The sequence below is a fragment of the Astyanax mexicanus genome, chromosome 2 (assembly GCF_023375975.1).
Source record: "Astyanax mexicanus isolate ESR-SI-001 chromosome 2, AstMex3_surface, whole genome shotgun sequence".
Taxonomy (NCBI): Eukaryota; Metazoa; Chordata; class Actinopteri; order Characiformes; family Acestrorhamphidae; genus Astyanax; species Astyanax mexicanus.
The window spans coordinates 973,372-989,760 of NC_064409.1; the positions used below are offsets into that span (position 1 = coordinate 973,372).

The following is a 16,389-nucleotide window of genomic DNA, read 5'->3' on the forward strand; positions in this document are numbered from 1 at the left end:
TTGGTATCTCGAAATAATGACTTCCTATCTCCGAATAATGACTTGCTATCTTAAAATAACTTAATATCTTAAAATAATGGCATGGTATCTCAAAATAATTATTAAGTATCTCAAATTAATGATGTGCTATCTCAACATAATGACTTAGTATCTCAAAATAATGCCTTAGTATCTCAAAAGAATGACTTACTTATGATAGTAAGTCATTATTTGGAAAGGAACAAGCATTTTTCCTAAAAGCAGACTTGCTAAAAGAATTCTCAAAATAATGAATAAGTATCTCAAAATAAGGACTTGTTATCTCAACATAATTACTTAGTATCTCAAAATAATGACTTGCTATCTCAAATTAATAACTTAGTTTCTCCAAATAATGACTAAGTATCTCAAGATAATGACTAAGTATCTCAAAATAATGCCTTAGTATCTCAAAATAATGACTTATCTAAAAAAAATGACTTAATATCTCAAAATATTGACTTGCTATCTGCAGTCTCATCAACTTGCATCGCTCTACCTGTATCTTCTGCATCGCGTCGGGATTGGCCAGTAGTTCATTGATAGTCTGCGAGTGAGTGAGAGATAGCAGCCAATCAGAGCGCAGGGGGCGGTGTTAGTTTGTCCGCAATACAGGTGGGAAAACAAGGCGCTGTTTTTCTGATTTTTTGACCACGCCCCTTCTGTACCAAGCCCCTCCCTCTCCCAGGACGGCTGAAGCTGCCGCACCCCGAGGAGCAGCAGACGGCATGCAGCCGTGGCCGGCGCACCGCCTTCGAGCTCGCGCTCGCGCTCCCAGGCACGCGCGCTTTTGAGTGGCGGCTCGCGACGTCTCAGGTGGCGGCGGATCTTGCGGCGCGCGCATGCGGGAGCTCTGCAGGAAAGTTCTCATCAGGAGGACGCGGGAATGGGGAATGGCGCGCGGGCATGCGGGCGCTGACCTGATCTGACGCTCGCGCCACCATGCGTCTCGCGCTCCTCTTTCTCCTCCTCATCCTCGCGGTCCTCGCGCTCCTCTCCGTCGGAGATGCTCGGGATGCACGCGGGCTGGACGGCCTCGCGCGATTTGGCTCCAGCGGTGTCAACACCAACTCCTCCACCTCTTCTTCCTCCACCTCCTCGAGACCGAGACGCCACGGGCACGCGCACGGGTACGCGCTTGGGTATGGACACGGGTACGCGCACCTGCCCCTACCCATGCACCTGCTGTCAGAAGATGCCAACAACGGCCTGGGCGCGAGGAGACACAACCGGAGGAGGAAGTTGGACGGCGAGCAGATGCCCGCCGGAACCGGGACTCCCCCTGGCAACGGGCGCGGTCACGGTAACGCCAACGGTCACGGTAACGCTAACGGTCAAGAGCTGAGCAACGACCGGCGCAAACGAGGCACTAAGGAGCATCACCACCACCACAACAAGACCACGAAGAATAAGGACATGAAGAGCTCCAGAATACCGCAGAACCGCGGGTCCTCAATCTCTGCAATCACCACTAGGACCACATACTCTTCATCATCATCCTCTTCATCATCATCTTTAATCAGCTACCTGGAACCAATGCCCAAACCTCTGGCCCTCACCTCCACCGACCTCCCCTTCCACCTCCCCGGGGATGAGGAGTTCTACACCCCCCCTCAGGTGGACGACCCCTGGGACGCCACCCCTATGACCCCCCCATACCCCGAGGAGGACGAGGAGAAGGAGTACTTCCCCAACCCCTTCTACCCCGTCACCAGCGAGACCTACGGCGCCTACGCCATCACCTGCTTCTCGCTGCTCATCTTCGTGGTGGGCGTGACGGCCAACGTGGCCATCATGTGCGTGGTCTGCCACAACTACTACATGAGGAGCATCTCCAACGCCCTGCTGGCCAACCTGGCCATCTGGGACCTGGCCATGCTCCTGTTCTGCCTGCCGCTGGTGGTGTTCCACGAGCTGACCAAGACCTGGGTGATGGGCCAGTACACCTGTAAGGTCATCCCTTACATCGAGGTAATTCAGAGAGCATCGATCTTTCTCATCCTCATCCTGATCAGATAAGAGATAAGTGATGTCCAGATGATGCACACTCTTACTTCTTGGCCTTGGCTTTACAGAGTCGATCACACTGTTGCTTGTTCTAAGTCTTTGTAGGTAGAACTACACATAAAACTAGGGTATAAATAGGGTTGTACGATAAATCAGATGTTTACTGGTATTGTGATATAGTGAGTTTTTAATGGCCTAAAGAAAGTAGACCAGGGGTGTCTAATTTTTTCTTGTTTGGGGCCAGAAGGAGAAATATATGGGCCACAGGCTCTGTAATAAAACAAATAATACTACTTATAATAATACATTTTCTTGATTACTATCATTTACACAACATTTTACACATAACACAGTTATTATTTCTATCTATATTTGACAGTGTTGTGTAAACTAAGATTTTTCAAATTGATGTTTTATTTCATAATATTTTCCTAAAAGCTCAGGAACATTGATGTAGGCAGGGTTGCCAGATCCAACAAAAATATCCAGCCCAAAGTCAGTCTAAACCCACCCTGCAGAAGCTTAAACCAACCCAAAATATATGTTTGTCTTATGTTTAAGCAAATAGCATAAGTGTAAGACTTAGTATTTTGTTAATAAGAGATTTATTATCATTATTGCTCTTTATCTTAGTCATTAATAATATTTTAACATTGGTGTTTTATTAGTTATTTTTATAACAGTTTTATTTCAAAGTCAAAAATATTTTATAGTAACATAATTGGCAAAAAAACTTTTACTTACTCCTTTATGTTCTTGCCCCTCCTGAACTCTCTTCTCTCCTCTTTACCATTCTTTAATCTTCTGGAGATTTCTGGTTAAATTGCGATATTTTTTTTTACTTTTTTTGTTTTTCGGTGGCTGCGGTAATTTTTCAGGTGTCCCTGAATTTTTTCAAAAGGCCCAATTTGGCAGAAAAAAACGCAAACCTCGCAACCCTAAATGTGGGCATAATAAAGAAAGGAAAGGAGATGAGGAGCGTTTTAAATTGGGTTTATATCATAGCGACACCTAGTGTTCATACTTAGAATCTCACATTATAGAAACCTGCTTAATAGTGGATTAACTTTAATTTTATTTAAAGTAGAGAGTAAAAAAAGTACATCTTAAAAATGTTTTTTTTTTTAATATCAATGTTTTATCATAATGCTGAGAATATCGTTAACGCAAAATACCCAAAAAACCTTAAAATATCATATTATTTTAGAGCCATATTGCTCTAAAATTTTATCGCGTTCTCAAACATTTTATGTTTATTTGTCTGTTTCTAAAGCTCTTAATGAGAAAGTATATGCAAGAACCTTGTTCTTTTTTTTTTTTCATTTTGCCATTTTTATTTTTTTTTTATCTATTTTTCACTTAACCTTTACGAATGAAGGTTAAAAATAGCGCTTTTCTCTGTGACCACTGGGATATATTTCTTATAATGGACACCTTAAACCTGTAGTTCTAAGATGCTCCCGTTCTGTATGTTGTTGCTGAGCTGGTTGTTGAACTGTTGGCTGATATACTGTAAGTGGTGTAAATTGTGTGATACTGTAGAAATCTAGAAAAACACAGATAAAAGCATTAATATTCAGCTGTGTGTTCAGTATTCAGTGCACGGTTTGGGTTTTCTGATTTATACAGGACACTGTAGGAACGGGGAGTGTTCTGAGATGGGCTGTAACTGTAGCTCTCGCTTCACAAGTTCCAGCGATGCTCCCCTGATAAAACTAAAGTCATTTCCAGACACCGCTGTGCTGAGAAAATGAGAAGTATGTGGGAGTTACAACAAACCTGAATTCTCACTTACAAGAAAAACCTATCACTGATGTAGACAAAACCAAAAATATCAGAAACACAGAAAAAAATAAGAGCTTCACAAACCATCAAACCACCAAACTGAACTGCTTGAATTTTTGCACCAGGAGTAAAGCAGCATAAAGTTATCCAAAAGCAGTGTGTAAGACTGGTGGAGGAGAACATGATGCCAAGATGCATGAAAAAAAAACTGTGATTAAAAACCAGGATTATTCCACCAAATATTGATTATTTCTGAACTCTTAAAACTTTATGAATATGAACGTTTTGTTTTCTTTGCATTATTTGAGGTCTGAAAGCTCTGCATCTTTTTTTTTGTTAATTGATATTATTTTTATTTGAAATTTGGGAGAAGTGTTGTCTGTAGTTTATAAGAATAAAACAACAGTGTTCATTTATGATCATTTAACTCACATTTTTAATTCATCTTGGCATCATGTTCTCCTCCACCAGTCTTACACACTGCTTTTGGATAACTTTATGCTGCTTTACTCCTGGTGTAAAAATTCATTCAAGCAGTTCAGTTTGGTGGTTTGATGGTTTGTGATCATCCATCTTCCTCTTGATTATATTCCAGAGGTTTTTAATTTGCTAAAATCAAAGAAACTCATCATTTTTAAGTGATCTCTTATTTTATTCCAGACAGGGTTCGTACGCTCATGAAAAACCTGGAAAAGTCATGGAAATTTTGTCTGAAAATCTTTTTTCGTGTCCGTTTATCGATGAAGTAAATTTTAAAATATTTTGAGCTAAAAGAAAATACATCAACTCAGAGTTAATTCAGTAATTTAGCTCTACAAAATGGAGCTCTCAGAATATATATATATGTGAGCACAGTTGTTCCACTTCAGGGAAAACAGCATCTCGTCTACACTAACACAGGCAGACACTCACAGTCTCAGACCCCCTGTGTTTTCTATGCGCTGCATGGACCTCCCAGGTCACGGCTGCATATATAATGCGCTGGAGCTCAGCGTGACGCTGCACAGCAGCCTGTAGAGTGTGAATCTGCACCAGAAGCTCGTATTTCCCTAATCAGGAGTTGGTCCTGGAGAGCGCGGGGCTGGCGTCTCTTTGTATGGCGGTGCTGGACTGGAAACAAAGCCCTGCTTGCTGAGTTTCTGTCTCTCTGAGAGCGCAGTGCTCAGGTTGCTTTTGTTTAGTGTGAGGGAGAGCTTTGTTGGGTTGGGTTGAGGGTGGAGAATGGGATGAGGTGGCCTCTCAGTGGCATATATAATGTGCATAGTCTCGGGGGCGTACCCCAGCTACTTTCAGCTACTTATATATATATATATATATATTTAAATGTGTGTGTGTGTCTTTTTGCTTAGAAGATTAACAAAACAGGGGTTGGAGAATGAATCTGAAACACCTGTCATCATTTATGTGTGGGATTTTAGGTTTCATGTCTAAATTGGAGCAGCCTGGTGTTCAATCTTCATTAATTGCACATTGCACCAGTAAGAGCAGAGTGTGAAGGTTCAATTAGCAGGGTAAGAGCACAGTTCTGCTCTAAATATTGCAATGCACACAACATTATGGGAGACATACCAGAGTTCAAAAGAGGACAAATTGTTGGTGCACGTCTTGCTGGAGCATCTGTGACCAAGACAGCAAGTCTTTGTGATGCATCAAGAGCCACGGTATCCAGGGTAATGTCAGCATACCACCAAGAAGCACCAACCACATCCAACAGGATTAACTGTGGACGCTGTAATAGGAAGCTGTCTGAAAGGGATGTTCGGGTGCTAACCCGGATTGTATCCAAAAAACATAAAACCACGGCTGATCAAATCACGCAGAATTCAATGTGCACCTCAACTCTCCTGTTTCCACCAGAACTGTCCGTCACCACAATCAATTATTGTGCTCTAAAACCAGGTGTTTCAGTTTCATTCTCCAACTCATTTATATATTAGTTTGATCCATATTGCCCAGTGTTAGGGTTATTTTTGGTGGAATAACCCTGGTTGGTTTTTAATCACAGTTTTTATTTCATGCATCTTGGCATCATGTTCTCCTCCACCAGTCTTACACACTGCTTTTGGATAACTTTATGCTGCTTCACTCCTGGTGCTAAAATTCAAGCAGTTCATTTTTATGTGTGTAAATGTAATATAACTGAGACAGAAATAGCACCATGGCTGCATATATATATATATGTATGTGTGTTAATGTAGGTGAGTGTACTGTAAGTGTGTGCATGCATGCATATAATGCTGCATGACTGCATGTGTGCTGCATAGTGTATGATTGGATGTGTGTGTGTATATGCGTGTGTGTGTGTGTGTATGTATGTGTATGTGTGTGTGTATGTGTGTGTGTGTGTGTGTGTGTGTGTGTGTGTGACGATGATCAGCAGTGACTGTATTTGGGTTAAGTGATGAGCGCGGTCAGTCCGCAGGGTCAGTGTGTGAGAAAGCTCTACACACACACACTTACACACACACTCTCACACACACACTCTCTCACACACACACACACACACACACACTATACACACACTCACACATAAAGAGAGAGAGAGAGACAGCCTCGAGCACAATTACTCACTGCCTCACATCACACACATCTTCCCTTACACACTCACACACACACTCTCACACACACACACTCACACACACACTCTCACACACACACACTCACACACACACACACACACACACTCACACACTCTCACACACACACACTCACACACACACACACACACACACTCTCACACACACACACTCACACACACACTCTCACACACACACACTCACACACACACTCTCACACACACACACACACTCTCACACACACACACTCACACACACTCACACACTCTCACACACACACACTCACACACACACTCACACACACACTCTCACACACACACACTCACACACACACTCTCACACACACACACTCACACACACACTCTCACACACACACACACACTCTCACACACACACACTCACACACACACACACACACACACTCACACACACACACTCACACACACACTCACACACACACTCTCACACACACTCACACACACACACTCACACACACACTCTCACACACACACTCACACACACACTCTCACACACACTCACACACACACACTCACACACACTCTCACACACACACTCACACACACACTCTCACACACACACTCTCACACACACACACAGACAGAGGTGGAGAGTAGAAGCAGTTGTAGGCTGCAGAGAACATGCCCGTCTAACGGTCAGCACTAATCTTAAAAGCTAAATAAACCCCCTGATTGGGAGCGGCAGTTTGGGAGGGGCACTGTGTGATGTATGGGTTTAGGGGCAAGGCAGGAGAGAGAGCTGATTGGCTGAGCAGTGTGCTTTTGATAGTGGTGAGATGCAGATGACTGGACGTCAGCAGGAGCACAGGATTATGGATAAATCATTAAAATTTGCACATTGTGAATGTCCTAATATAAAAGTACACCAAAACATCCTCTATAACTACACTTTATTAAGTGTATTAGTGTCGATTAGACAGAGCAAAATATTTGTATTGATTTATAGTATTAAAACAGTCACAGACCTTCTGAATCAGTTTCTCTGATTTTGCTATTTATAGGTTTATGTTTGAGTAAAATGAACATTGTTGTTTTATTCTATAAACTACAGACAACATTTCTCCCAAATTACAAATAAAAATATTCTCATTTAGAGCATTTATTTACAGAAAATGAGAAATGACTGAAATAACCAAAAAGATGCAGAGCTTTCAGACCTCAAATAATGCAAAGAAAACAAGTTCATATTCATAAAGTTTTAAGAGTTCAGAAATAATCAATATTTGGTGGAATAACCCTGGTTTTTAATCACAGTTTTTAATTTCATGCATCTTGTCATCATGTTCTCCTCCACCAGTCTTACACACTGCTTTTGGATAACTTTATGCTGCTTTACTCCTGGTGCAAAAATTCAAGCAGTTATTTTTTTTTCCACAGCTTGTAATTGTTTATTAATCGTAATCAAGGTGAAATGTTAGTTTAATTCATCATGATATTGATTTTATGTCATATTATCCAGCAGTGCTTATCAGTATGATGCTGAGTGTCTCGTCCTGCTGTGGGAAAAGTGCAGCTCACTTGTTCACGTCTTCTAAGCAAAGGAAGTCCCAAAGGGACCTGGACTAAAAAAAGATGCGATCTATTTAAAATTTTCTGAGTAACTAATGTCACACCTAAACGAATATCGGCAATGGAAGTTTGAGTCTGAATTTATTTTGCGTTTAGAGAACTCGTGGTGGATTTTTCCGGTCTTTCTCAGGAGTACAGAGACCGGACCGGACCGGGCTTCGGGCCGAGAATCGGGTTAAGTGTGATCTTCAGGAAGAAGCTCATGGTCATTTATCTGAGACAAGAGGAGAAGCTGCCAGAACAGACTAGGAGTGACTCAGAGTGAGAGATCGTAGAGGAGGTGTGTGTCTCTGAAGATTAGATTAAACCTGGCGCTCGCTCACACACATCCCCCCCCTCACGCCGGCAGCTTGTGAGCTGGAGGGGGTTCGGTTCTGGATCCGAGTTCTTCTCCCGCAGCCAAATGCAGCTCACGCCAGACTTCTCCAGTGATTAAGTTAGTTTAAACTGCAGAGTAGCAGCAGAACTCTGATATAAACAGGTTTTATGAGCAGCAGAACAGGATTTAGAGAAGTATGAGGAGCTTCAGGTGTTCAAATGCAGTTGGGTTATGCACCATGACAATGACCCAAAGCACTCTAGGAAGTCCACTTTTGGCTTAAAAGAATTCAAAAGCACAATACAAAGGCAAATATTTATACAAAAGGAAGAAAATACTAATAAATAAACAAATAATATCAAACATATAAACAGACCTAATGCCAATGGCTTTTGCTAGACCGTAACTTTTATTTATGGCTGTATTATTATATATTGCATGAATGTAGGAGGTATAAAGAACAAAGAACACTCTCATTATCTCCCAAAAAATATAATTCATGCCATAGATAATATAAAATATATCTCAATAACCCTCATTTTCAGACAATTCCAGCATTTTCACTACAAAGGAGTTTGGTGGAACAGAATAAAATATTTGTGATAACTTGCAATGAGTATTTACATCATTTTGGAGAACTTTTATCTCGCTATTCTTTTCATAATTATTTAAATTTGACTATAACTAAAGAGTTTTCAAGCACAATTATCTGTTCAAGGTCTTACCAGAGAATCTTAATGGGATTGAAGTCAGGACTTTGACTTATCCACACCAAAACCTTGATTTTATTTCTTTTCAGCCCTTTAGTGGTGAACTTTCTTTAGTGCTTTGGGTCATTGTCATGCTGCATAACCCAACTGCATTTGAGCTTTAGGTCACAAACCAAAGGGGTGGACATGGTATGATGTTTTCTGACAGAGAGCAGAATTAATGTTTGCATTAAGTCACCCAGGTTTTGCAGAAGAGTCTTGATGCTCGTTGCTATCTTACACCCCGTCAACAATCTATTTTCACGCTTTGCTCCCAAGCCTTTAAAATAGCATCAGAATTTAGGAATATATCTACACTGATGGGCGTGGTGGTCTGGAAGTGAGGTGTGTTCAGGCATTTCCTCTGCTCAAAACGCACAAAAGCACTGTGCTGTTAAGATACAAACATGCCAAAGTCAGAGCTCACCTGGCTCTTAAAGGCTATGACAACTGGTGCACTCATTGGTTTATTTCACGTTACACCCACAGTTAAAACACAAAAAGACTTTTGCACGTTTCGAACTGCGCAAGGTATATTTTTTGCACCAAAACGATGCCAAAGACACACAGGCATGCCCATAAATCCAGCTAAAATAGTGCCTGGTGTCTTTAATCTGACTATTTGACCCAATCCAGAAGGTCAACAGAATGCAAAAGAAGAATTCTGCTTCTGTTGTCTCGGCTTTGATGGTTCTACCACCAACGGTAGAACCATTAAATGATGACAAGTGCCCAAAACGTTGTTGAAGAACCATGGTCAATGGGATTCAGACTAGGCCTGTCATGATAACAACATTTTCAGGACGATATATAGTCTCAGAAATTATTGCGATAAATGGTAATATTGTCATTTTAAAGCAGCACTTTAGAAAAAGCTTTTTTCCTGCTTCTGGGCTCCCAAAGGAGCTTTAAAACAACATGAAACAAGTAATAATTTACTAGCATAATAATACTATTACACCATTTTTCTCCATATTCACCATTTTTTGCGTTGATGGTTCTCCTCGCTCAATTGGCTTAAAGCTAAAATACTCCCACACCGGAGCCGTGGAACTCCACATTAAAACAGACTACTGGACTACTCTAAACCTACTAAACCTTCTCTAAAGCTGTTCAGTTTTGAGACAGTCCTATTAGCCTCGAATACATTCACAAATTATCGTACGATAAGTCGATAACGTAGTTATCGCGACAGGCCTAATTTAGTCATTTTGTTGCTTCAATTGCTGTGGTTTCCCTTCCAGTTCCAAACAGAACTGCTGCTGTTCCTCCTACATTTCCACAGTGTTTCAACGCCATTTCTCTCTCCTGCCGCGCTCCACCACGCTGGCTGCCTCTCTCTTGGTTGGTTGGGTACCTCCTTCCTCCAGGCTGCATCTTCTTCACCGCCCACCTCTGAGTTTGTTGATGCGTCGCTCGTCATTTTCCAGCTCAGCAGCTGAATCTCACTTCTGACTTCAGTGTAGCATTAATGCAGAAGAAGAAGAGGCAGTAAGCTGTTGCTCAGAACACAAGAAGTTCTTTTACTGAAGCTGAGAGAATTCATTATTTCAGTTTTATACTAATTTATACTGTAAATCAGATCTGTAATTGATTAATTGATGCAAAAACTCATTGAACTGATGTTCTTTTTTAATGCTTACTGACCAAAAGTGTGCTAAATATCCCAATTAAACCATAAACATTCCTCACACGCTTATATAACATAAAATAATTAACCAATCAGAGTGTCTCTTGCTCATCATTCTCTTTAAGAGTAGATCAGGTGAGCTCTGTCTTTGGTGGATTGCTATTGTAACAGTGCAGCTACCTGGACGTGTTCAACAAACTCTTCTCAGCAGAGGAAACTGAGCTGCTGGTTCACGCTGTAAAGAAATTATTTTAGGTTATTTTATTTAGTATTCTGTTTATTCTTTTTATTGCGCGCATGTGTTACAGAGATAGCGATGAGCGTCTGACTGTTGGCGTCTGTCTAGGTTGTATTCAGTCAGTGGAGCTCCTGTGTTTTCTGTTACCAAGATAAACAAGATAAAACTCCAGAAATGTACCTGAACACACCTCATTTCCAGAACACCACGCCCATCAGTGTAGATATATTCAGAAGCTCTGTTCATAATGTCTTAACTAGTGTCATTTAATAGTTAGTTGGCACTTTCTTTTATAAGAACTGTTAGTTAATGTAATGTCATTATTGTAAAGTGTTATCTCTTAAATTGTATTCATGCATTTGAGTGTTTTGAGGTGAGGTCAATAGGAGGTCAGTATCCAAAAATGCCAATAGTTTTGTACCATTAATCAAGAAGAAAGAGCTTTGGGTTGAAAAACAGCCACTTTAACCCCAAATCTTTAACAAGACTCTTTAACCACAGCCAGGACAGATCAGGTTCTCCTGCCCTGCATAAACTCTGCGAATGTTTGGATCTAAATCCACTTTACGACACAGCAGCTGATTTATTCGCGGTATATCTTACTGGCCGTTGGCTTCCAGAGCTGAGCCCTTTATCAGGAGGATTTATGCATCAGCCTGCTTTATATAAAACACCGTAACCGTAATGGCCTTTGTCTGGAGCCCACTCATGCGCTTCTTCACTGTAATTCGTTTTGTCAATAGAGAAGAGCTATAGTCGAGCCCCGGCGGCCCCAGAGCAACCACCCCCGGCCACCGCGCCTCCGAGCAACCACTAAAGGCAGATTAATAACCGCTGCCTCTGCGGGGCTGAAGGACCTCTTAATCAGGAGTTTAATGGACCGTTATTAACGGCCGTATCGGTGAGCGGCCCATCACCTGCTGCTGGAGAAGCTGTATATCACAAAATGGCTCCCGAATGGCTCAGACTGTAGATATCAGACGTGTTAGGAGGCGAGTGAGAGGTCACTAAAGGTCGGATACACTCGCACTGTGCACTTTTAGTGGCGGCTGCTGTGTGTCTTGATCTTAATGTTAGTTACACCAAGGAGCTCTGTTTTGGATGAAGGAGGGTAGCTAGCAGCATAGGGTCAGTGTTAATAATAATAATAATAATAATAATAATAATAATAATTTGGAACAAGTGAATCATTTTAAGCCATTAGGGACATTTATTGACAACAGACGGACTTTTCAGATTAATTAAAAGTTGATCACATCTTTAAAAAGGTTTTTGTTTTATTGTGAAATACAGCAGGTCTCTCTGAGTTGTTTATGGTGCTGCACATGATGACACTCTTCCTCATCCTCTTCCTCATTGTCTGCAGCAGCTGGTAAAAGAAAATATGTTCAGAAAAACAAGTTGATCAGGAAAAGCACCGTGTCTACATCAACCCGTCAATTATAGTATTCATGGCCCCGCTGGAGCTTTTAGCTCTGTTTACAATTTCTCTTTAAATAGCTAAATTAACTTTAGCTGTCATGTGTAAGCAGTAACACTATAGGTTAAAATCGGATCTCCGGTGGATTCTGCGTTTTACAGAGACCTTAAATAATATCAGTAGGGAAGCACAGGCAGCGCAACTCGACAGAACACCGGATAAAGCGGGCGCTGTTCACGTTGGATTTTATTATGATATAGAGCGTATATAGACTCCGGGGCTTCGGTGTGGTGAAACTGCACAAACACCGAATCACCAAGTCTGAGGTAAGAGTTTAGTAGTATTATTTGTTTATTTATTATTATTTTCTTCTTTTCGTATTAATATTTGCCTTTGTATTGTGCTTTTGAATTATTTTAAGCCAAAAGTGGACTTCCTTGAGTGCTTTAGGTCATTGTCATGGTGCATAACCCAACTGCATTTGAGCTTTTGGTCACAAACTCAGGCGTGGAGGTTCACCTACATCATTTTCTGACAGCTTAAATACAGCCAGTTTGAGAAGTTCTCCCTGTCATCAGGAATCAGCATGTCTTACATGACCTGTGATCTGAGCAGCTTTCTAAAGTTACCTGTTGAAACTCTGGTCGACTCCTGTCAGAAGAAACACCTGAGACTCCTCACACTTCTCTAAATCCTGTTCTGCTGCTCATAAAACCTGTAAATATCAGAGTTCTGCTGCTAATCTGCAGTTTGAGGTAAGAGTTTAGTAGTGCTATTTTAGCTGATAAAAACATCAACGCCTACACACAGCCCACGTATTGATAACATTGATTTGCGGCCAAGGGATGCTGAGAGTCTGACATTACTAAGAGAAGTTTAAGGGTTAATTTTATATATCACTCAGTTCAAAATCTTTATGATTAAAGCTGTATCTCTGAAAACATTTTGTTCTTTGAGTTTTACAGCTGTAAAATTGACTGTGGGGGAAGGCAGCAGGTAGGCGTTCTCTGCTGCAGTGCTGTTAGCCAATCAGAGGCGATATGTTTGCATGTATAAATATTCATGAGCAAGAGCTGTAATCCTGTCTTTCTTCAGAGACCACTAATCCAGTGATCTGAAGCAGGGTTATAGTTATACAGAAACACATAACGTTCATCAGGTTTCTGCCGGATTTGTGAAACAGGAGGTGAAACTGTACGAATTTCAGCTCAGAACTGCACTCGTAATCTTTAATTTCCCGGTGAATATGATTATACAGGCTGAGGTTCTGCAGACGCTTGTAATTCAGTCTGAATATTGAATATATATTCAGACCACTTGATATACAACCGTCTGGGGGGGTTAGAAAACTGCTAATGGAGCACCAACCCACCTAATTCACACCTAATAAATTAATGCTATGCCATTACTGCTTCTTAATGGATGTGATGGAGCTTAATGGATCATATGCTTTTTGTCAGAATGGCAGCGATTCGGCTGGAGCTGCTTTTAGAGATTAAAAGTGTTGGGCTTGTGCGGTTTGGCAGAATGCAGTCTAAATACATTCTCCCTAATTGTCTCCTCCTCAATGGTGATGTCCCTGATTGCCCTATAATTACAGAAATGAAGACAAACACGATGTTTTCTCGGTTATGCATCATATCTCACGTCCAGATTTCAGTTTCTGAGCAGGAAGGTGGGGTTTAGTTCGCTTTAGATGAGCTTCTGAAGGATGTCAGTCCGGCCCAACCTCTATTTTCTGTTTTATTTGTACCGAATTAATAGGTGCATTTTGCAGGGGTGTAAAGCTAAGTAAACAGAACTGTAATTCTAAAAAAAACATTTTCTTTTAAAGTCAAACGAGTGCTGAATGTCCTGAAAGTCCTGTTTATTTGTGTGAGTAAAGCACTTCTGTTTATTTACAGTAAGCTTAGATTTGCAGATTTACACTAAGGCTAGGTGCAGCAGCATTAGCATTAGCAGCTAATTGCAGCCCAACATGGCTACACTAAGAAAGACTGTGTTCCGGTAAGCCAGGCTGATATTAGCTAGCGGTTCTTCCCACGTAGCTTGTTCTAACACAGTAAACATGCTACAGACTACAGTCTGATATATTTGCCTCTGAACGATTAAAGAGCTAACGCTTAGCATGGTTAGCGGCTAATGCTGAGTAGCGAAAGAGTTGAAACTGAAACTCCTGTATAATGCTGTACTTCAGTGGAGTGGCTTAACGTCTACATTTCCACTAAGGCTAGGTGCAGCAGCATTAGCATTTGCTTCTGACCCTCACTACATTTGGAAAGGTTTTTTTATGCTTTAAACATGCATTTCTGGACAAGCTGAGAAACAGAGAACCATCAACGAAGGTCACATTACTGATTAAATAAAAGGAATATCACGGCATGTTACACAAATATATATATTATCCTCTTCATTAACACAGATGCCATGAAGTATCGAACAGAAAGGTGATATATTGAATATTGCAGAATCACATTATCATGGGCGACGTATTTTGATGATATTGTATTATGAGATACCCTGTGATCAGTTTATAATCTGATTATGAATTTGATGTGAGCACACACACTGTCACAAACATAGGAAGAATACAGAAGTAAAGTCAATAGACTATAAACACTGTACTGATAATAATAAAGTGGACAGGAAGGAGGTAGTTGAGCCCGACTGCCTCAGGGAAACAAATGCCCTTTAACCTTTTGTCTTTCTGACATTCAGAGAGAAAGAGATTGTTGTTCTTTCAGCAGAACTCCCGGTTCCTGACCTCCTCTTTATCCAGTATCGGTATTACAGGAACAAAGCCTCAGAACTCAACTAGTGTCCTCAACAAACCATGATTTCCTGCTTCTCCTTCAGCAGCCAGAGTCTGAGCGAGTGCAACTAACCATGCTCTCTCTGAGTGGTTACAGAACATGGTTATCTCTTCCCTATTCACTTTTATTGTGGTGCTGGCTGGCGCGGGCTTCTGTTAGCTGAGGTATCAGAGCTGGTGTGCTGCACTTTCTTCTGAGTGTGTTGGCTTCTGGCTTCTTAGTAAAGCTGCACTGTCATTTACCCGTATTATATCAAGAAAACTGTACTAAGGACTTGTAAAGGGACAGATGTCCCACCAGTTAAGGTATGGTTAAAATAAATAATCAAGCTTTTACTACCAGAGGAAATGAGATACACACAAATACTATATACAAGCAGTTTCTACAATACTTGCAGTCGAAAGTCGAAAAAACATCAACATCAGATTAAAAAAAATTCTTTATTTAAGTTTTGACTTAAGTTGGAAGTCCAGTGGGGGACGAGGGGTGCGACGAGATCTTATACCATGAGATTAAAACATCACAATATTTCTTGAGAGGTGTTAAATGCATAATTTGTATAGTACATGTAAATATCAGCAAAATGTTTGGCACAATAAAAAAAACTCCATATTGTAATATTGTGATATTCTTAAAAAGCAGATTATTCTGTATTCGTTTTGCTAGTTACTGTGTTCTCTAATTTGTTTGCACAGGTAACCAAAACAAATGTTTGCTCTTTTTTGATAGGGTTAGGGTTTTTCCACCCACTTATTAAGAACACATATGAGATTTGGTCATAGGTTGCCAGTCATATGTCTCAGTAGAACTCTCAAGGGGGGTTGCCAGTTAAATACAGAATCCTCACTGTGAGATCATACAGGATAGAAGTAGTACTTTTTGTGCACAGGAAACAAAAACTACTGCTGCATTTTGGTTTTAAACGTTGAAACAAATTATTTTAGGAGCCGTGAGAAGTTTCGTGGTGGGTTGAGCGTGCTGTGAGTCACAAAAGTTTGGGAATACATGATCTAGAGAAGGTGAGAGAGTAGTTATGAGTAAAGTGCAGGTAGAGAATGAGTTGTGTGGGAAGTACAGGTTTCAGAATGTGGTATATGGGATTAGTATGGGAAAGAACAGGATATGTATGGTCGCCTGAGGGCAGCACTGTTTCTCAGAGGGTTAAAAAGGGCTAAAATCTCTTGTGAACCCAGTATCATGTCTTGTCTCGTCTCCTGAGATGAGTTT

General features: G+C 41.0%; 1 protein-coding gene across 2 annotated transcripts in view; it reads left to right on the forward strand.

The window, feature by feature from the left end:
* Positions 1-713: 713 nt before the first annotated feature.
* Positions 714-16,389, forward strand: part of gpr37b (G protein-coupled receptor 37b) — a 69,393-nt gene continuing 53,717 nt past the window's right edge. For both annotated transcript variants that reach the window (XR_007437934.1, XM_049474975.1), the window contains exon 1: positions 714-1,989. Coding sequence is in view for 1 of the 2 variants with exons in the window: in XM_049474975.1 (XP_049330932.1) it covers positions 961-1,989 (1,029 nt within the window). In the remaining variant the exon portion in view is untranslated. The remainder of the gene's footprint in view (positions 1,990-16,389) is intronic.